This window comes from Rhea americana, unplaced genomic scaffold (genome assembly GCF_003343005.1).
Source record: "Rhea americana isolate MKP2758 unplaced genomic scaffold, rheAme1 scaffold_133, whole genome shotgun sequence".
NCBI classification, from domain to species: Eukaryota; Metazoa; Chordata; class Aves; order Rheiformes; family Rheidae; genus Rhea; species Rhea americana.
The window spans coordinates 914,712-938,145 of record NW_028185406.1 but is presented as its reverse complement, the minus strand read 5'-3'; the positions used below and the strand labels follow the sequence as shown (position 1 = coordinate 938,145).

At 37.5% G+C, this 23,434-nt stretch overlaps 1 protein-coding gene across 1 annotated transcript in view; it reads right to left on the bottom strand.

The window, feature by feature from the left end:
* The window catches only part of APP (amyloid beta precursor protein), a 180,423-nt gene extending 160,558 nt beyond the window's left edge, over positions 1–19,865 (bottom strand). The window contains exon 1 of the mRNA XM_085297964.1: positions 19,695–19,865. Within this exon, the coding sequence (XP_085154090.1) occupies positions 19,695–19,814 (120 nt within the window). The 5' untranslated portion in view covers positions 19,815–19,865. The remainder of the gene's footprint in view (positions 1–19,694) is intronic.
* Positions 19,866–23,434: the final 3,569 nt, after the last annotated feature.

Genomic DNA, 23,434 nt, shown 5'->3' with positions numbered 1-23,434 from the left:
AAAAAAAAAAAAAAAAAAAGCACGCAGGAGGAGACGATCAGCCTTCTAGGTATAATCCACCAAACCAGAAGTCTTAGACCTGCCAGGCAAACTCCATTTACCACACAAGGTCTCTAAAGTCTCTCTTGCATAATTACAGAGGACATTCAGCTGCTCATACTAGAAAACCTCAGAGTAAACAGGGTTGTATAACATATGGTCTCTTCTAAACTGCTTGTTTTCCACCTTAAGCACTTGATGGTTTAAATGCAACAAGCACTTCTGTTTCTCGGTTGGGAGAAACTGTTACCATACCGAGAGACACAACAAGGTCCACRTTGCCAGGTCACTGTGAGTCCATTCACAGACCTACTTCCAGCATGCATGCAGGTGGGAAGACTCCCTCTACCTGCTATGCTACAGCACCACCAGAAGTGATTAAGTTTTGTTTTTTAATCTTACTCCTGCAGAAATTTGGTTAAGCATTACATCAGAGAGCCAGAAGAATATCTAATCACATCAACGGCACATTTCTATCCCAAAGTAACATGATCACATACAGAGAAAAACGACTGCTTTTGCCCACCACAGGGGTCACAGCTGCCTTCCCAGGAGGAGCCAACAGGCAGCCAGAAGCATAGAACTCTCCTCCTTTAGGCACAAGACAAGATTTTATCCATCCTGCTCCTTTTTTAAGGGTTGCCTGAAGCCCTGTGTCACCCCAGAAAGGCAGGTGGGATACTACGCAGCTCCCAAGCGGGGCCTGTTTTTTTAGGGCTGCCACCCGCCCCTCAGCACTTGTCCGTGGGAGACCAGTAACACAGAATGCTGTTCTGGCAGCAGCTCTTTAATCGCGTCACTAAGTGACATGACACAGTGATCTGTGCAAAACAGCTAAAACTCAAGAAAGATGTTTAAATGAAGCTGTTTCGGCTGAAATACTAGCATCCAAGAGACTGTAATAAAGACTCAGTTACCYGTTGCCTTGAATGAGGTGCAGCCTCTCTTCAGGCGCAGTCCGGGAGGACTGTTCTTAGTAAAAAGCAAAAACCACCCTTTACAGAGAGAAGCAAAGTCTGAGCTTTCTATTTTGTTTTTGTTTGTATTAGGATGAAGATGAAACACTATATTTCATGTCAAACATGACATGCTTCAGAAAGGAAAGGGAAGAAAAGAACCAGACTTTCTGCCACCAACTTACACCCAAGGCCGCAGRATCCTTCCTAACATACAGGACTGTCAAAAAAATATCATGAGGAAAGTTATAATTTCCTTCTCCCCAGATTTTGAAAAAACAATTTGATATCAATAGGATATACTTCACATTTAAAATCATCACGTTACCTAGCTGAATTAGTTTCACAAGCTTCATCTAAATAAATCCCCAGCCCCCATGTCCGTCAACTGGGAAAACATGTGCTAACTGGGATGCAGTTATGTTTGTTGAGTGGATCTCAGCATAAAACACAACTAAATGGCAGCACAAAATTTATGAAAATATACTTGAAAAAATATATTATTACTCTTTATTATGGAACTTCTATTCCAAGCTCCACTGCTTACAAAATGACCTACTTTATGTCAAAGTTCTCCTCAGGGCCATGCAAGAWCTGTCAAAAAGTAACAGGCCTGGGRACTCAATTTTAATAATCTAATTAACTTATRCATTCTTGAGCTTACTGCGGAAGTCGCCAAAGGGTAATTTATTAATCTAAGAGCCTAGATTCAGTTGTACGAATATCCCAAGAGGGAAATGAGGCTGTGATTTCCCTTTTTATGAAATCAGCTTCAGAATCTAGTATCTAGAACATGAAGTCATATAATCTCATATTCTAATGCTGAAACAGTGGTTGTACTCCATATTCAGCATACATGAACGCCATGTTTTAGGACTGTAGCAAAACAAATATAGAAAAAGTCTGAGAAATACTCAACTCCAAAATAATCAGATTTGTCTGATATTTTAAAATACACTTTTACCTTAAAAAAAAAAAAAAAAAAAAAAAGTCAAAAATGAGGAATAGCTAACACACCTGCAGAGAACATTCAAAATAGTAAAGTTTCTTATTTGCTGGCAACATGGATAGTTTCACATCTTGTATTGGTCCTTTAAAACACGATTCCTGGAATGAATTACCAAATTGATAAAATAGTGGCACCCTAGACACTATTCTATAACAGCACTGTTTTGTTTTAATTTTACTTTTGTACTTGAGATACCTACTATATATAATACATTTGATAAATACATATATACACACAGAGGATATTTGATGTCCATATATAACAATACTTTACTTCATTTTTCTTCACAAATATTTAAACTTCTAGGGTTTTTTTTGTTTTTGCTGAATTGTCTAGTACTTCCTATAATACTTGGTTCACAGTACTCATAATTTATTCCCTGGCACACACATAGTCTTTCTACCTGTAAACTGCACTCTTAACACAGTAACCTGGAGAAAAATACACAATTAAGATAAATGAGGTATTTATCATTCTATTTATCAGGACTAACGATATCTCAGATTTCAGATTTTTATCTCGGAAGCTCATGATCAAAGCCCACACATGAAAACTTTGTCATCATGTACCTATTAAGCCTTATCTATTCAAGAGAACTGTGATGCAGAGCAACCAGGAAGGCCCAAGTTTATTTACTGTTTTGCATTTCGCGTGAGCCTGTTTCAAATAGAGAATTAGATACAATAACATAACAGTGCTTCAAAACATATACAGTTCCAGTATTGTGGTATATCTTGTAGTCTGGAAGCAGAATAAGCTGAACAAACAGACCCTAGACTGATTAGATTCACACAGACTTATTCAGGATTTAAACTTACATGAAACTTTAATCTGAAATAATTTTCAAATGCAGAAAAGCCCTTATGATACAGATGTTTGTTGAAATATCTGTCATTCTCCTCTCCAAAAATGCAAAGAATAATAAATTCTATTTGGAAACAGCCTTTAGGAGAGCAGAAAACTTTCATGACGTTTTTATTAGTTGCATATAGTCAGTTTTGAAGTAAGAACACTTTCAAAAAACTGTTTTAACAGGGTTTAATTATTACTTTTTTAATTACTGCTGCTGTTGGAGACTTTCACATAACCAGTTTTTTTCAAGTCAGGAAAAATGGAAAAAAAAMCAAGTCAACAACCCAAATAAATTCTCAATTTCTAAAACATGTAAGTATATAAAAAAAATTTGAATATGTTTTCAAAATTGTCTGTTCCAAAACAATTACAAATGGAGAACTTGGAAAATAGATAATAAAAGATAAGGCCACCATTGCAGTTTGGTAAAGACCTCCTTCCACAAAATGTTAGTAACCAAGAGGAAGAAATAAAAAAACACAAAGGAAATGTCACAGAAAAGTAATTTTCCCTCTCAATTGCAGGTACTTTATTTGTGACTTTGTTAAAATAAATTTATTACTTCTCTGATCAAAGAAGCTTTACTTTTGACAATACCTCGAGTTCTACTTTGATAAAGCACTTGACTGCCATAAACACACATACAAGAGAGCTAAAACAACAATTTCAGTTATCTCCCYTCTCCCCTACAAAAAGATAACAACCCTTTTCTTTCTTCAAATTATACATTTATATAGTTAAAAAACCTTACTATAAAAACTTAAAGTAAAAATAAGCTCTCTTGTCTAAGAAACCAGTACATCCCACACTTAAGATCCCTRTTTCGACTTATCTCTGTTAGACAGGCAGTTTTGGCAAAGTAGGCTGAGCAGTGAACTGTCAACTTCAGCTAAAATGCATGTTCAAGCTTTTGAGGGTAGATGCCTGATGAGTGCAGCTCTCTCCCTATGTTCTCCAAAATTATACTGCCATGAATTCAGGCATCAGTTTTAAAGGCTAATCTTTTGTTTGCTTAACACCCTAACTCAAGCACATGGAAATCTTGAGGCTAAGTGCTTATGAAATTTTCACTAGAACATAGCATCTGCAAAACTTCAGTTCCCAGTGTCAAGGAGTTCACTGTACCTTATGTTGCAAGTGTCTAATTTGCAGCAACTCAAAATTCAGTAAGAATTKTGCTGATTATTTCTTCCTACTCTTTTCAGTCTTTTGAGGAACTTTTTAATCAAACACTATATATAATGCACATCATACATTATATTTATACACACGTATACATGCATGCACACACATGCAGAATGTCTGGGGTGGCAGACTGAATTTAGCCGTGATTCTGAAACAATTATACACACACAGTGTCTTCCAAGCTAGGTAATTCGGTTGCGTAACATTCAGTTTGTGCTCTTTATTAGTAAAACTCAAAGATCTTTTAATCTTTTTCACAGTGAAAATCCATGTAACTGAAAATCACCTTCAGTTATTTCAGTAACACAGCAGATCCATGTGGTTTAGTTGATTTTACTGCAGCTAGAACATGTGACAGTCTGCCAGCTCCTGAAAGCCACCTTCCACCACTGCATGTTCAGAACAAGTTCCATTACTCATGGTCTTGAAGTTGCTTACTCAGCACAAGAGAGGTTAGGAGTTAAAGCAAATTTCTGGATGTAGAGCCAGCTACTTGAACCTCATAGACGTGACAAAGGGAAAGGTTCAGGCAGAAGCTCTTCATAAACTGGTAAAATTTCATATCCTTTATATAAACATGAATTCTAGATTTGCATTAAAGTTCTCAGTCTTTGGGCTGTCTTTATGTGTCTGCCCATCTAACAGAAGCAGGTCAGAGATGCACAAACCAAAGAGCAGTCTGTCTTGGTATTCCATTCCCCCCCTTCAAAGAATCTGGGCATTTTCTTGTCAGTGTTCTTACCACAGTCTTCTCCCACACAGATGGCAGAACATTTTTATTGATGCCTTGTATTGCATATTCCACTGAAGTCAATGGGAACCCTAACACTGATTTCTCTAACAGAAAAATTTAGTCCATCAACTCAGAGAAAGCTAGATGAATAGAAAAAAAAAATCTCTTTTTTCCCCTAYGAAAGATCAACCTTAAGAGGATTCTGATATTTGCCAAATAGAGAAAATGAAGGCACTTTAAATTGCTCACACAACTCCGTTGAAAAATTTACGTTAATCCCTAGAGAAGAACACTGTTGCAGCAGAACTTTAAGTCATACCATGTCAAATACAACTTTGATACAAATACATGTAAAACCTTACTCTCCACCACACTTAGAACTTGTGCATCTAAATGCTCAGAGGTACAAAGAACAAAGGGAACATCAGAATAAACTTGAAGTCCAAGCCAAGTATGAATCTCCTGAGAGAGTGTGGAAGGATTGCAATCCTGCATCCAGTTTCCAATCCAAAATACTGCACAAGTGGAACACACTAGTCAAGAATTCTCTCTGCATCCTTTGTCTCACCAGATCATCTTCCAGCCTGTTCACAGTATGGGCAGATGTCCAGGCTGACAGCCAACAAGACCCAAAGACACAGTTGCAGAGTTTAAAGGGCAAATTTCACTACAAATTCTCAGGCCATGTACTGTATGAATCAAGCTTTCAACATAAAGTGAAAACGTTAAGTCTATTTAACATGGCTAGCTGTGTAGGAGACTGCTGACAGTGTGACACAACTGCTTGCCAAGCTCTGATTACTACCTGATGTGACTGGCTATATTAGTTAAAATCTAAATTATCTTAGTTCTGTAGGGAAGTCCTAAAACATGATACAAAAACAATTTCTACCATCTTCGAGCGTCCACATGTGTGTATGCACGCACAGGGGTTTATAGGCATTGGGAGAGGAGATAAGATGTCTACCATTTGAGAGAGTAGTACCGATTTCATTCCATACAGATACCTGGACTTTGCATGTCTTTCAAATTTGTGTAGTATTTTGCCCTTGTCCTTGAAGAGGAAAATAATGAGATTTGCAATAGCATTTAATTTCTTTTGAAGCTTGCATCCTGCTCTCACTGAGACACAATCTTCAAAGAGATGCAAAGACATGATCATGAAGAAAACTCTATCTGTATTAACGAGATTTAGTCTTCAGACTGGAAGTTCAGCCATCCCAACTGCTGGCACTCTCATGCTGGCTAGTTGGTAGGAACCAGGTTGGGGTATTAACGTGTTGCTGTTATTTTTTAAGATATGCTGGGCTAATGCTATGGTAACATTAGAAGTCGAGAAGGAAAATGTGACTTTGACTGAATATTCTTTAAGAAAGCCAATTTAGAGAGTAGGTTTGATGTGTAGTGTCAGTTTTCTCCCTGCCTAAGCAGATATTTAATGCTGTATTGAGAATTGCTGCCTTTTTGCACTGATTAAAAATAGTTTTTTCCAGTAGAACCCTACTAAGCAGATAAACGAATAACTTCCGAAGAGCAAATAGCATTTAAAATCCTACAGTTACAAGAGGAAAAGAAGTGTTTTAATGACGTAAATTGGTGTTTCTAATTTTGAAGCTATGAATGCCCAGAAGATGACACCACATGCCTAGTACACTGACTGACAAAAGGTGTTGTTATAGTCTACTACAACTTCTTGTTTGGTGTGCAACAACTCTTCAATTAACTAGTTGCTTGAGGCAACTAGTTAATGAATAATTGTTGTGGCTGTATCTAACTAAAGAAGCTTAAACTATCTCAAGCACAAGCCATTCTGTGCAGGAAAGACCAGCAAAGGCTTGAGGGAAAGAACAATAAAAAGGAGACTTTAATTATGGTTTCAGAAGTACTATCAAACTTAACCTTTATCAAAAAATTTATTTGCCCTTCATCAAAATGCATATTAAAACCGTATTGCACAGACTAATGTCCTGAATTGTTGCCAAGCAGAAAAATACTTTCTTTTTTTCTATTAATTGCTACACAAGTAGGTGCTTTTGGACTCATTTTGATGGAGGCATTAAGGTAATATCAACTCAAGTGGCAGTAACGCAATTAAATTATATTTCTGTGCTTGCGCAAGCTCAAGCACGCCAATTCCTTAAGATGGAGAAAAAAACTCCATTGATATTGAAAGACAGTATGATAATTTACCACCTGTTTCTACTTTCACTTTTGTGTCACAGTAAGATTGGCAAATAATACATATAATTAAAACTATCTTTGGCACTCTTACTTCAGTCCAATTCAGTAGGAGAAAAAAAAAAAAAAAGCACACAACAACCTCCCCCCCCAAGTTTGCCCATTCCCATCAAGTACTTCTTGATGCAAGTTCTTGATGGAACTTGGCATCTAGTTTAAATTAGTTTCTCTCTATGCTTGAAAAGTATTCATGACTGTATACTAATCCATGAGTCTTTTGCTTTTTACTGCTTGTGGACAGCAATTTCATCCATTCTGTCAAATAATCAGAGAGGGAGTGACTGCTGTGGTAACTTGGAACCAGAGCAGCTCAGTTTAATCTCTCGTACTACTACAGACTAAGTGTGTGACCTTCAGCAGGTCACACAATTACTCTATGGTTCAGTTTTCCTCAGGAAGAGTATGATGAGAGCATGTCCCCAAACATCCAAGAGATCAATTCAGGTTGTACACTTTAGTGGAGGATCCATACCTTTTCCTTAAACACTGTACAGCAGAGTGTTTAATAACTGACCTAAGAAACCTAAATTTCGGGAGATTAGATCACCATTACAAGACTACTAATGTATTACATGCAGTTTCTCAATCTTTTGTGTGTCTGTCAGTTCTCCTCTGTCCTCCCTGCTGTCATCATCCTGTCTAAAAATACCAGCTTCATCCTTTATCTTCACTTTCCTTCCTTTCTCTCCCATTTTGCATAATTTTGGTATTTTGAATCTATTACTCATCATTTCTTTTGCTACCGCTACCTGAAATTAAATTATGGGGTCACATTTGCATCTCTGATTAAAATGTGGCCTCTTCTGCATTATAGGCTTAATTTAACACCCATTTTCTAGCTCTAATTACATCAAAAATATTTTCCCATTTAAATTCCTCATGCTGCCTAGCAAGTTTTCTCTGGCCAAGTCTGGGATTAACTGGACCTGCTCTTTTCAAAACACACAGAACTAAGCTGCAGAAAGTTGCACTGCTTTCAGAAGCATCTAGAAAGCTTTTCCTTTGTGGATGGTTCAAGTATCACAGCAAAGCCAGCCCGCTGGCTGGCAGTCACGGAAAGGGAAGGTCCTGTTCTCCTTTCCGCCTCTCCAGAGTTAACACTGCTGCTCACCTGACTGTCGGTGAACTAGTTCAGAGAGATAAATCAATCTTTTTTGTTGCGGGGTTAGCTCTGTGCCAGTTCAGCTCCCTGAATTTCCTCATCGTAAGATCAGACATATGCTAAATTCTGGCAGAGCAGAAATGAGGGGGAGGAAGGAAACAAAGTTGACTCCTTCAGCAGCAGCACGTATCAGTTATGTTCAAAGTTTCTGCTAAGCTCCTCTTTAATAGCACTGCTAACCTTAACTTATAAGAAACTCTAAAATTAGTTCATAGGAGAGAGCGTATGTTCTTTCTACATGTCTTAAGCCACAATAGCTGAAGTTGCCATAATTGACAGCATACGAAAGTCAGGATATTCAAAAATTTTGAATTTGGATGAATACAGGAGAGTTTTCACAGCAGTGGCACAGTTCTCTGTCGCTCCAAACTCCACTGGTGTTCTTATAAGAAATGGCGGTGGTAGAGGAATGAAATGGTAATAGCAAAATATAATGCTGCTGTACAGCTTAGCAGCTCTGATCTATACTGCTGCTAAAGTCTTTAAAAGCATCTTTCAGTCATCAACAACTAATTATTAGCATGTCCACTAAAGCATTTTAARCAATAGTTCAAAGGTAGTGTTTCTGTGAGAACTTTCTCTAAAATACTGAAATGTATTATTTATATACTAACTTCTATGAAATTATAAATTTAGCTTTAGTAACATCAGTCTTTTCAATTTCCCTCAGGTCTCTGGTTAAAAGCATGTAATCTGTGTTTCTTGGATGATCCTTCACTGTTTTTTTCCTCCTGGATGGAGTGTACAAACTTGCCAAGCTGTGTGAGAACTTGGACAATGTTAGCTCCAACAGTTCAGAGATTTTTAAAGAAATACTCAAAATCATATTCAGATTTGCAATTTCTAGAAGTTTAAGAGGTTCACACAAATAAAGCAGAAAAAGTAAAGGGTCTTGATACTGCATCAAGGAAAGGGTAAGTTTCCCATGTGCAACACAGAAGTTGAATATAAGAAGTTGGCAACAAAGAAGCCATTTACTGACCACAACTCTTCGACAGAGTTGTCATTAGAGAGCAAGCGGAAGAAGAGATGAGTGGAGGAWTTCAGGTATTATATATTTTCAAGAACACATATATGACTCCAGATATGAGCTAAATAAATCAGATCTCATTTCACTAGATTATGAAACTGTTTTGCAGTCTTACTGAAATATTACATTGTTTCTTCCAGCTGCTGAAATTAGACATTTTGTGTAGCGTTAAATAGCCATGGGGTTAATTCTTTTCTGACCTATAATGATTTTTACAGGAAGAGAAATTATGCTTACAAGAAAAAGAGTTTGTATTAGATAGTATTTCATTATACCACTTCACAGTATCATGCTTTAATATTTGTACCCAGACAGAAAAAAATATCATACTTTTAAATACAATGTAGTTATCTTGCAAGTAATATATTTTTGTAGACTATATTTTTTGTGTGTTAATATAAGCAATTGTTGTCACCATCCACTAACACAAAGCTAATGCTTTAACAGGTATTGTGACGTGTCTTTCAAATACAGTACAGGAGTTTATATTAAAAATACATTACTTAGCTAAGAGGACATTTTCCATTTCCCTAGCAAGGATTACAGCAATTCGGATTTGTCTTGGGGACCTTAAATCCAATTCTCTGTTTTCAGTTTCAACATTAAGACAGAGGCCCCCAAGAGATTTAAAGATCTAAAAGGATATTCTCAAATTTCAAACATTAGAAATTTGCAGGCAACAGCCCTTAGTGGAAATCTTCACTCCATTCAAGTCAAAAATATGTTTAACAACCAAAATTCTCTTAAAACTATGAAAGACTATGCTATATTTATAAGGGAAAAGGAGGATGAAGCGATTAGTAGTTGGCCAGGTACTCAGAAACTTCTCCATGATTATATGAACATACTATAATTAATCCACAATGATCTAGAATAATATTTTGTAAGGTGCATACCTCTATTAAAGCAGATTATCAGCAGGACTTTTGATTAATTAACAGAGGTATACGACATTTGGTGGATTAAAGTAGGCATTCAGTACAGAACCACATAATAATCTTAATAGGATAAATGCTAGCAAGAAGATAATGTCACAGCATGAATTAGAAAGGGATGGTAAGAAACCACCTGGAAAAAATGGAGTGTCCACAAAATCAAGTATCTCCCCCCATCCAACACTGGGGCACTGCCCTGTTATGAATTACAGAAAGCATCACCTTCCTGACAGCTTCAAAGGTAAAGAGGGAGAAAAACTGCTTCTTTCTCCCTTTTTTGATTGTCTGCAAAGCTGACAACTGAAAACATTCATTATGCATCTTTCCCTTTTCCTTGCAAAGAAAGATTTCTGAGTATGAACCAATTCAGTGCCATCAATCCAATCTAGACAGATCAGCCCACTGTCTGTTACTAAAAAGCTTCAGAGGTACTACTACAGGGAAAATAACATCTCTTYTGAATATTTCTGATTTCTAAGAATTCTGAAATACACGGGCAAGGACGAAATTGAAAGAAAAAGAATCCACAAAATACACAAACAAAAAGGGCTCATGCAACCATCACAGCAGAAAGCTATGAGATATACTACAGGAAATCTACAGAGACATCCATAGTGGATGGGGATGACCCAAAAARATACAGGATGCCACAAGATTCACTAAATGAAGACTAGCAAGAACTAAAGACACTTGCACAAAACCAAACCAAACAAAMAAACACTCAACCCACACACCTCTAGGTAGCCTCAGCTCTCACAAACACTAGTCCCAAGAAGGAATTGCACTTGCACCCATCCATCTACAGAAGTATACTTATAGATGCTACAGTAGGGGTTTCAGTCGCTTTAATCAGTTGCAGATCTGATATTGCTGAGGCATGATCCTACCTTATTCTAGCTCCTGACCATTTATTGCTAATGCTTCTTCATGAGCTAGCACTATCAGGAGTCAGATCATGGAACTGACCTACTTCTAAAAACATGTGTTCCCCACACAGCAAAAAAAAAAAAAAAAAAAAAAAACAAACAAAAAAAAAAAACAAAGAATAAGTAGTACAGAACAATGGGAACTTTCAGGAGTTAAAGCAGACCCAAGATTACTTCTTTTGAAACTGGAATATATTTGTGCCAAATTAAAAAGCATCCATGCACCACAATTTGAAAGGGCAGAGGAAAAGACAGACATTTCTACCCAAAAGAATGGGCATTTCCTTCTGAAAAGAGCTGAAATCTAATAGCTCTATARTTATGATAGATCTTTCTTTACCTACGGTAATCTTAACACTGGAAGCCTGGTATCTCTTAGGTTTCTAATGTTATTTATTGGAGGAACAGTTATTATCAGTCCCTCTCACACAGGGTAAAATGTAGTGGGATTTGAATCTTTCAGGAAAACAGCAGAACATACAGAATACTATCACAACATTACATATGGAAATGAAWAAAAGAACAGGGAAGAAATAGCAGTAGAGTTCTACCATGCTGTCACCATCAGGTCCTCTGTGCAACACCGCAAATGCAGCAGAGGTAACACCTCTGCAGATCACATCCAGCACTACACTGCCCTCATGGAAGGTTTCTGGGACTTCGGTAAGGCCAGGATTTGGGCCAACTGAGCTTCACTCCCTTCCCTAGGCATGTAGAGAGGTTCTGTACAAGTGTGGTTAGCAGGCCCCCTTGTAACCTTAAGGAGCAAGCCACSAGCATGAAGAACAGCACACTGTCAAATAACACACATTTTACTCTTGTCTTTTAAACCTTCAAATCAATAGATGTCTTCCACCATCTGATCCCATGGAAAATTGTTGTCAGCTGGTTCAACTATGAACTGAAAAGACAACAGCACTATCCATCATATTTGTATATTTTAGAGGACAGAAGAAAATCATCTCATCTTACTCCTAGCACAAACTCTATGCTGACTGGTCTTGAAGATTAGCGGAACTATCATCTGAGCTACTGTATCTGGGAAATTCAAAATGAATGTACGGAAAATTGCAGCACAGCAGCATCATTAAACACTACAGTACAGACTTACTTAAATATATATGTACACAGATAATCCTCTTCCATTCCATCTTCTTTTCCTCAGTCTTAAAGCAAAAGTATTCTCTCTTCCCAAGAAAAACATTTTACTTTAAAAAGACTTGGACAGTTTATCATAAAAGCAATAGAGTATATTGGGATTCTCATGTTTTATATTTTCTCTCTTTTTGGAACATAACAAAAAATTCCATATGGAAAAGAAGGGGTAAGCTTTTTATTTTTAATGGAGAAAGGAATGCAGTATCTTGCAGCATATGTTCCAGGTTTTATCAGTCACTCAATCTGAACCATATATAAAGGGTAGAATACAGATTAGGCTAAAAAACTTCCTTTTTAAAGAGTTACACTGTCAACATACAAAAGTATAATTGCAGGATAAATATGCTACCAACAGTAGACTCTGCATTTCCAGAAGCTAAGTCTTCATTGAAGTAAGTGAGGTTAAAGAATTTTTGTGGACTGAAGTGTAATTAAAAAAATAAACCTCATAACAATCAAGCCAAAGAGTGCTAAGATGCTGTTCTCCCAAATTTTAAGCATGATTGTGCCCATCTCAAAATATATCAAAACATATTTTCCTTGAAATGCCATTTGTTTTAAGGACAGTCTGTGCTGCCCAAAATCTGTATATTTTCCATGATTTTTCATTAAACAATAGCCATACATTTTGCACTGAGAAAAACCATCTAAGTTGCTGAACAGTGCAGGTTTAAAACCATTTTCTTTTCCAATACAGTGACTTTTGTTTGAGAACATTATGCAGTCCAGACAAAGTCTTTTTCAGGATGAAGGCGACAAAGCTAACATGGAGAGATGCTGTTATGGAAGGAGCAACACCATTTTTACTGCATCTCTTCTTAAAAAAAAAAAAAGGCCAAATTAAAAAAACAAAAACAAAACAAAACAAAAACCAGACATCAGTATTCCTGGATGTTCTAAAGATTTGTTAAAAGGTTTGCTGAAGCTYGCAGCAAAGGTAAAGACTAGAGAGAGGAGACTGCTACCATCAATCCTGTCCATCTAATTTTGTAATGTGTAGGCCTCCAGCAGACATGAACAGAAGGCTTATTGGAAATAGTACTGAGAGGGAATCCAACAAGCAGATTCAACAGAGGTAAGACACAGTAGCTTGATCATCCTTTCAGTCCATCAAAAAGGAAAGAGCCCTTCAAGACTATTTTGATGCAGGAGGCTGTGGGATTAAGTAATACCTTATTACTATCACATTACAGGTTGCACTGGATGTGGCTTAGAAGTTACTTTGTATTTCACCAACAACTTACCTACACATGTGGTATAAACACAGAGGATTAGAGCATGCGACAACAGTATCTTTTTTGGAAGTATTACGATGAGATTAGAAATGTCAACATTGTTCTGCCAACAATTATAATGAATTATCTCTTATCTGAATTTACCCTACTCTTTTCTCCTCCACGTAATGCAAAGAAATAGTCAGAACATAGCAGTATGAATTTACAATTTGTTTTTTATTTCTGAAGAGAACTTCTGTATAAAATACACCTTTGATGTAACAAATTCATGTATCATGAAAGTTCATAAGAAATAAGCAGAGAAATGTCATCACTTCACAGAAGAAACCAAGCAGTTCCCTGGTTTCAGAGAGGCCGGGTGTAATCCCTGCTAAAGTCAATAGCAATATTCTGGGTCTGAAAGTTATTCTAAGTAACTAGCTAAAGATCCTGCAGTGAGCCGGTTGCTGATGATGGGGCACAATTCAGTCTCCAGGCTTCCAGGTTTACATTCCAGTCACTCAACCATACAAMCAACATCCAAACCCAAACTAATTTTATTATGGTTTTGGTTTGCTCTTGAAAAAACATTCTTCAGAACAGTTCCTTCCCATTCTGTTGAACTCCAAGCATACTAAAAAATGGAAATGAGTATCTCCAAATGAAGCTAAATATGGAAAAAACTCTCCATGTACTAAGCAAAATTAATTTGTTGTTGGCAATGAGTGTGATTTTTAAAAATCCATTTTGGATACCAACTACAGCACAGACGACAAAACTTCAGTCCTTTAAGCAGCTTTTATAATCTACCTTAATTACTAGAAATAAAATTCAGCACATATTATACTAGCAATTTTGAACAGTTACTAATATGTACACTAGTATCTTTCATCTGAACCCTCATTCCTTTTAAGCAGGGAAATGAACRCACCTAAATTAACTTTCTACTCTGCATATTCATGTGACTCTATAATGCTTTGCCAAAGGGCAAGTTCTACATCATGTTTATGAAAAAAATAAGCTGCAAGATAAGCAGCTGCTGGGTCTGAGTCCAACAACCTGTTCTGAAATGCATCATTCTTCAACAATAATGTGCTGTATCAGAGCTTCTGGCAACTTTAACTTTTGTAGGTGAGGGTACATAGTTTATCCCACAAAACAATAAAAAAGCAAAAATCCAGGAGCAGCTGTCCCCACATATATGACATAAGCTAACCTCCAATTAGGTACTGTTAGGAAGAAAACTTTCCCCTGGGGCCTAGCTATCCAATAATTGCATATGGCAGGGTTTCTTCAGCATCCCTCCAAAACAGCTGGTACTACACAGTGTCAACAACAGGACTAGATTGACCAATGGCTTGATTTGAAGCGTCAGCTATTTTGCTTACATGTTAACTGTTTTGGCACATACATAGGTGTAACCATTCTGCTTACACTAATGCAATCTGACTCAACATTGTTCTGTTGCCTGCAGCACCTGTATTTTGACAGTTCTGCACAGATCAGGGCCATGCCTTTTTCCTTAGTTTGAAATATATCAAGAGTAAATTCTACTTCTCTGAACAAYGTCTTATTCCACTGAAACGCAAAAAAAGCTTAATTTTGCTGTAAGAATTTAAAAGAGAAAAGCAACCAGATAGGTTGCAATCTCCTTAATAAGCAAAGGTGTGTTTTTTAGTTTACCCTGCCTTAAAAAACATAAAGCATGCATCAATGTATTCTGCTTCCAGAATCACTTCTTGTTACTCCAGTAGCAGAGTTTAACTGAACTCAGGAAAATTAGAAGGTAGCATTCAAGTGTTTTCYACTTCCTTTCAAATAAGCAATGTACAGCCTGAGCTTTGTCATCTTTAAACTATGTACTGTGTTGTCCAAATACAAATCCAAACAGTTCCTGTGCTGCACTGAGCTCCCACTCAAAAGAAGAGATGCAACAACAAGTGACATACATCTTTAAAACACGTAGGCGGTTCTGCTTATTACTTGTTCCTCCTTTTCTGCCCCTGCAATGCCCCTCTACTGTTACTTCCTGTATCAAGACTTCAAAATCCACCTACACTGGCAATGGACAAGGAGCAACAGTGATGACAAGCTCAAGGAAGAGATGCACTGCACCTTGCTAAGTTTTCTCTGCAAGAAACAYCCATCTTGCTGTACTCCATGTATCTTCCAACCATGCGCTCTAATCACCAACCAGATGCCTGCCCTTGCTCTGGAAAGGAAAGCTCTTTAAAATAACATTTAAGGAGACAGAGAAATGCATCTACTCACAAGTTCTGGTGAAAGGGGCTTTTAATTTTTTTTTTTCCACAAAGATACCTTCATGGAAGAAAACAAAGCTAGAGGTTACACAGAGTATCACTTTGGGATAATAGGGAATGGACAGGAGTTTCCTTTTAGAAGTTATTAACTTTGTCTTATTTTAGTGTGTAGGAAYCATAGAGCAGGATCTTCAGTGTACTTGCTCCTGTGAGTTTCGGCCCAATTGRTCTCCTTTTTATATATCTTTGCTGGTCTTTCCTTGATGTAGGAAGAACTAGGTTCACAGGCTACCTCTATCAGGAGATATTGCAGTAGAGCATCATCATCTCCCGTATTAYGGCCATAATTACAATGCTTGGCACAAAGCCACTTAAGGTATCTGTGACAAAGAGCATGTAGAACAGGATGGCCAGATTTTTCATTAGAGATTCAGAGGAAATTTTTGTCTGCTTCCTGTCATTTTAATGCTCTGCTCAGAGTTGGGAAAAAACAAGACAAAACAACACACTTCAGCAAAGTGGTACTAACAGTTGCTGCTCCAGCAAGACAGAAGGAAATTKCCATGGTGCCAGGGAGTATGAAGAACATAGATTCAACATGACTACCTGCCTGCTTGATTAGCAGAACATACACACTGAGCCTCTAACAAGAAAAACAGCACTCTAAGAAAACAGCAGTCCTTCATTGAAAAAAAAAAAAAGAGATAAAAAAGGTAGGAAACATCTTATTTGGCAATAACTAAAAAGTAATCAAGAAAGAGATTTTAACCTGCATACCGTGCATACCATTCCAATGTAAGAGGTAACACATGTCAGCCTTGATACCTACAGCTTCCTCCTAACCRGAAAATGAAAACTTATACAGTTGCCTCGGCCCAATTACAGCACTATCTTGCAGCCAAAGTAAATAGCAGAAGGCAAGGGGATAACCACCCAACTTATGTGTTATCCCCTAGATACAAAGTATATTGGGAGCATCAAGCAACAAGGAGTTCCACGCAGCTGACAAGCAAGTCTGACCTGTATTTACTAGCATTTCTCCGTCAATTCATTTCTTTGGTTTTGGAAGGTGCTTTTATCTGATTCCTCCATGTCTGTCAGGAAATGGGATAATCAAACAGAAGTGAAGTAGTAGTGCTGTTTCATGACCAAAGCCAAAGCCCACCAAACTACAGACARAACCACAGGGGTAAGGGGAAGTGGGGGAGACTACAGGAAACAGTCTTTCCAAACTGAGCTTCTTTCCATTCTACAGGGTTGGATCAGTTTCAATATGGCTTTTAGATTCACCTCCTTCTGAATATATGTTAACTATTTCTAAATTTTTTGCTAACATTAAAAGTGAAGACCTGTGTGATACCTCCCACCCCCAAACCAGCTGCTCGAAAAGACAGCCCACAGTGCTCCTACTAAGTACTGTTAAGTTCCCGATCRGCTTGCCTCTTCTCCACCAGTGTCCTACAATCAGCTATATTGTACTGGTTAGGCTGAAGAGAGAGAGAAAAGATGGGGCATGACAGCCAGGACACCAACAGCTTCCCATGAACAAACAGAAAGCCTACTGGGGAGCACAGCAGGGAAATGCTTTTTAGCCAGATCTCCACACTTGAAACACCACAGCAGAATGCCTGCCTCTTCTGAAGTTAATGAGAGCACACCACTTAATCACGTGCTTGCACTGCTAGCAGTCAGTGAGAATTATCATGCACCCTCCCTAACTCATCTGTGTCTCCTGGAACTCTGAGGACCTGCGAACAAAAGCAGAAGAAAAGGCAGTTGCTTGATCCAGTGGCTGAGCTACAAGATCTGGTGAAGTTCTCAGCACTCAGACCAGTCCWGTGTCTTCTTAGCTACTCTCCACCAAGCCTATGTAGACTCCAAGATACGAAGTAAATACCTGTGCTGCTCTAACCACGGAGTGGCATTTTGATGCCTTAAGCTACTGTAGTAATTTAGGCTAACCAAAAATAAGGTGCCTGCCCCACTTTCAGGGAGYATACTGGCCAGCAGCTTGCCTCATGGCAAGACAGAACCCCCTAAGCTGTGCTTTTAACTGTAGGCTGAGAAGATACACTAAATCTGTAACATGATGATCTAAAAATTAGGCTAATGATATGTCACTTAGCACCATGATCAAGACTATCACCACACTGGAGCTTAAATATTCATGTCCTCTTGAAAACACAAGTAATGGATCATCTCTCCCTCTCTGCCCACTTCTCCAGTCAAGAGATAATTTCATAGTCTCAGAAGAACTGAGGTTGAAAGGGACCTAGAGACAACATCCAGCCCAATCTCCTGCTCCAAGTAGGGCTAACTGAAAAATCAGATCAGGTTGCTCAGGGCTTCATCCAGCTCAATTCTGAAAATTTCCAAGGATGGAGATTATGCAACTTTCCTGGGTGCCCACACCAGTGCTTGGCTACTCTCATGGTGAATATTTTTTTCTGTATGTCCAATCGAAACAACCCTTAATATTCCCTTTGTCATCTATCAGCATACCGCTCTGACTGCTTTTGCTTTCCTTTTCACTTTATGTTTTTAACAGTATTTTTTTATAGCACCCAAATTTTCAAAATTACCACCTGACATTCACCTGAGTTTGACAGTTGCCAGTCTTTGTTCTGGAATTCTTTAGTATCCGCAGCATTTGTAACTGAATTACCAAGCTACTAAAAGCAAATGCCTTAAAACTACCCAAACTTTCAACTTCTATTTCCTCTTAATGATTTAATTCTTCTGTATTTTTTAAAAAAACTTACCATTCTGCAGAGTTTTACTCACTATCTACTTTCATTTCCTTATTCCTTCCCTCCCCCTCAATAATTTCACTATGCATAAATCAGCTTTATTTAAATGACTCAAAGGAGACAGTGGAAAATCAGAAGCCTCTTAAACCCTGCCAGTACTTTTGCCATTCTTATTAGTGATCAAAACATTATGAATTTCCCTTAAAGCAATATATTTAATAAAAAGACAATGCTATTGGTAAAGTATCAATTTTAGCAGCCATCATAATTTCTTCCTTAATACTAWTATTCTTAACAGTAAAGCCAGAACTCAGCAACAACCAAGTAAAACAACTGGAAGAAACAAAGAAAAATTCATAGGTGAGAGGACTGAAATGAAGACACTAAGAGATGAGATCTGAAGACTGAATTATTTTGCTTTTTAGAGAGGCATTTTCACAGGAATTGGTTTGACATTTAGGAAGCAAGACAGCTATTGCTCTAGCAATAAGCAATAGCCCCAGCTAAAAATAAAAAAAAAGAAAAAAGGCAGGAAGGAATTGAAAAGATCTAAAGACTAAAGCAACTCAAACCATGACCTTTTGTTTCATGGCATAAAATCTACATTTTCTTTTCAAATTGTCACACACTGGTATGAGGTTATCATGCTATCACAGCATGGGGACAAAACAAAATTGGATACACAATCTGTTCTTAGGTTATAAGTGAGCAGGTGATAAGTTTCTGCTCTCAAATACAAAATCATACATTGTGGCTTGAKCTATAAGGGCAAGTTCTTTCTATTAAGAAACTCTGAAAGCTTCAGTGTGTGGCAGAGACCAAAAGCTACAGACTTGACCCAGAGTATTTCAGCATCATGGTACAATGACAGAAGGCATGTAACAGCTGACTCTTTCAAAATCAGACCAGCAAGAACAAGGGTTTTTTAATATAAACAGTCACCTCAGCTTTATTCAAGTTACTTTATAAACCAGTAGCTCACATACATCCTACAGAACTAAGCCCCTTAGACAGAACACYGAGGGATAAACTTGTCCAACAACAGTATCAATGACCCCCAGTAGCCAGATTTTGAAGACGTTTTAATGGGTTCTGGAGAGAGCCTCTTCAAAAAGAATAAAAAGGCAATGGAGTAGAAGATAAGAGAAATGGAAGATCCCTAYGGATTCAGTTCTGTAGCAAGCACCTGTACTTGAATACTTCAGAATACAAATCACTGAAGTTATTCCCTGAACAAGGAACTTACTTCCTGGCAGTACTGCAGAATCCCTTCTTTAGTTCTGATGCAGGTCTTGGTCCCAGATGGGTCAGATTCCCATTTTCCATTCTGAACATTCATGTGCATATTAAGTTTGCCACAGAACATGGCAATTTGRGGCTCTGCCAATAATCCAGCATTTCCATCAGCAGGCACCTGGAAGGAGAACAAAAAAYAAGTTTTAAACTCATGACTGATGTTTCAGTGCACAGAAAGCAGTAACAGCCCAAACAAGCCCAAATCAACCTTATCCACATATGGCAGCAAAGGCAAAAATTATTTCGGCAGATTTGAGAGATAAATCATGTCTCCATAGAAATTCAACATGCTAAAGCATAACAAAGTCTAAAGATGTAAAATTCTTTGGGCAAAAAATTGTCTTTTTATTGACTTGGGCTAAATATAGACTGTACATACATAGCTGGAACACGATTACATAAATTTAACTCGCATACTGGCATTGTGTGGGGGGATGTCATTAACAACTAGCAAAAAAAAGTAACAATTTTTCTTAGGAGTTTCCTTTTTTTCCTTAAGACCATCTCTAATTCAGTTTCATGCTGAGAGCACAGGCTGTATTTTAGCTGTCTCATACAGCTAATAGGTTAAAAGCAGAGTCTTCCATCCAACCTTTGTTCTGACTGAACCTTAAAATGCAGTGGTTGGAGTAACAACATGGGAGTGCTAAGGGTTATATGCAACTCTCAGTAAYGTATTAATACCACCTATGTGAATAAGCACTAAAACACACAAGCTTAAGATATGCTACCTAAAGTGCTCTTCCTCACCTACTGCAGGTGCACTGTCTACAATGTCTCTATCCTGCTCAACACCACAAACTATTTTGCTTGCTGAAATGCCTGGGTGCTATCAGAGTAAGGAGTTAAACACTAATCTTCTTCTCAGCCATGGCTGAATTGAATGCCGTGGGTGACCCTGCTTGAGCARGTGGGTCAGACTAGATGATCTCCAGAGGTCCCTTCCAACCTTACTGATTCTATGATTCTGTAGTGTCTATTATAGCTTTCTATATGCATTTAGAAAGAAAATTAATTAACCTTCTCTCACAAACCTTGAAGCTGGTTTAAATAATGAACCTGCATCATGTATGGGCAAAGCAGAAATAATCTCTGTGAAGCCTTATTTAGAATTATTTGAACACTATTCCCTCACAAAATGCTTTGTATTTATAYGAAGCACTTTCATGAAATTAAATATCCTAAAAACTCTGTTCCACTATTTTTATATGTGGATCTTTTCATCAGTACCAGAAATCTCCCCAAGAATCTTYATTATGATTCTATAAGAACAGGAAGACTCCAAACGTCCTCTGTTAAAAAAGCCTACAGAACCACCCTTTCTGTAAAGTGCACCCTACYTCTATGTAACCCATCTCAATCCCTAACACTGCTGAAATCAATCTCAAGATGTTGAGTGAGGAATAAAATCATTTAAGAGTAGATAAATCAGTAGTTGAAATGAATGAATCAGGAGGTCTACCACAGCAGTAACATTAAGCAGAAATATCTGGCACAACTTCAACAAAAAAACACATGACCAATACCAGTCTTAAAGAATTTGTTTCCAGTCAAGAATGGAATAAATCATACTGCATAAATCATATARATTACAGAAGGCTAAAAAATTCAGTAGGCATCAACAAGACCAACTAGGTTATCCTCTTCCTCAGTACAACTCTTAGGATAAGGACCATATGCTCCACACAGCCCAGATGCATCCTTCTCATCATTGTTCTCCAGAGATTTTCGTATCGTGCAAGTATTGTTAAAATTCTTCCATCTCACAGTCCAGTGATATTGCTGCTTATTATTACACATACATACACACAAAAGCACGTTTCCACCTTCCTCCTTCATTAAAAAAAAAAAGATTGATTTGAACAACAATAATATGATTTATATTATGGAGCTAACCCTTCTCTGCCTGACCTGCTGCTCTGATAAGCTAGAACTCCRTTTTGTTGTCCAAATAGAAGTGGAAAGCTATTTGCAAGATTTGTTCAAAGTTTCCTATAAGGTAGRATAAAATGACAACTGCAAATAAAGCTAGAAAAGTTGTATTAACATTTTTATTAAATTCTGATTTTACACTCAAAATAAAATTAAGAGAAGTACTCTCACATTTAGGCCAAACAAATCATCATCACTATGCTCAGATTCTCATTCAACTTSTTGTCTTTGTGCTTTTCACACACCTTTACCATGAGTGCTAACTGAATCTCAAAATCCCTTCAGGAAAATAAAATCAAATGAATTGCTAGAAAATCCATAGTATACAAGGGTTTACAAAGGAAACAGAGAAGGTTACACAACCAACCCTTCAACTTTTTATGTTTTGCGATATAAGACTGTGGTTCCAGGAATATACACCAATGTAAATGGCCTGTTGACATCAGAGGGATGAGGAGTCCCTTCTCATCTTCTCCTTCCATTTCTCCTCYCCCTCTTCCAGTTTCTTCACTGTAAAGATTTATGGACCCTTCCTTGATTGAAAGAAGTGCACCCTCAGTACACCACCCCAACAGAAAGAAGTCCTAGTCTTTTTCCCCACAACCCTTTCCTCTGGGTCAGCTCTCTCCCAAGTTTCCAGATTCACTCAGAGGGATCCAGCAGGGACTAGGGAGAGTACACAGCACAGAGTAGTGGTGTGCAAGCAGGAAAAAGAGGAATAGGAGGAAGGAGAAAGGAGATGATCCTTCTCCCCTCTGCATGGGAAAGGCTGGTAGGTCAGCTCACACTGTCTCATGGAGCCACGCTGTAACACAGATCAAGAGATCATTCTTTMAGGTGTTCTGCCCTTTGAAAAACAATGGTTCATTTTACTGTAAACATACATACATCAACTATTCTGTTCAACTTTAACATACSGGGAATGCAAGGCAATAGTAAATCTCTTCTTAGTATAACATTCATTACRAGGAAAATTCTAAGAGTTCACTGTTCTAAAGCTGAAGCCATCACATCCAAGATACTTTTCAGTACAAGATACTGTACAATATGTAATTATATTTAAATATCTTTTTAATTTTCAGTCAGAATTCAGTCTCAAGAGACTAATTACAAACACTTTAAAAATTTAGGAAAAACCAAAGAAACGGGGCGATTCTCCTATAATAAGGAAATTAAGATGTTGCATATGAATACCTATCTTCATTAAAAAAAATTTCATAAATACATTCACAATGATAAAAATTTGGCACCAYGTAAGCATCAGAGGAATCAACATCTAACTAGCCTGATGCATTAGATTAGCATTATAAATTATYATGCCACAATTAAAACAAATATTTATGTTTTTAGAAAAGGAGRGGGGCATGTATTTTCCTGCCTTTTTAAGATGTTACATATTATTTATATTTAGTCTGAAAAACGACGCATATCAGGAACATCTCTGTCAGCAGAGATTTCCTTTTATTATTTCAATTCCTTCTTCTACTCTGGATTTAATAAACTTTGTACAATTTAACAGTTAACCATCATCAGYCTTTAACACCTAAGTTTCCACAAGGTAATTAGAGAATTTTCCAGTAACTGGGATGACACGTTAACTAGTTTGCCTTCTTCAGAGCTTATTTATTCTAACATCAAGAAGCTCAGGAGCGCATCTCAAATTTGACATAACTACAACTGAAACACCGAGACAAGTATTTGCAGTTTGTCTGGAAAAACTTGTGAAAAATTCTCCAGTTTAAAGGACTTTTTCCCTTC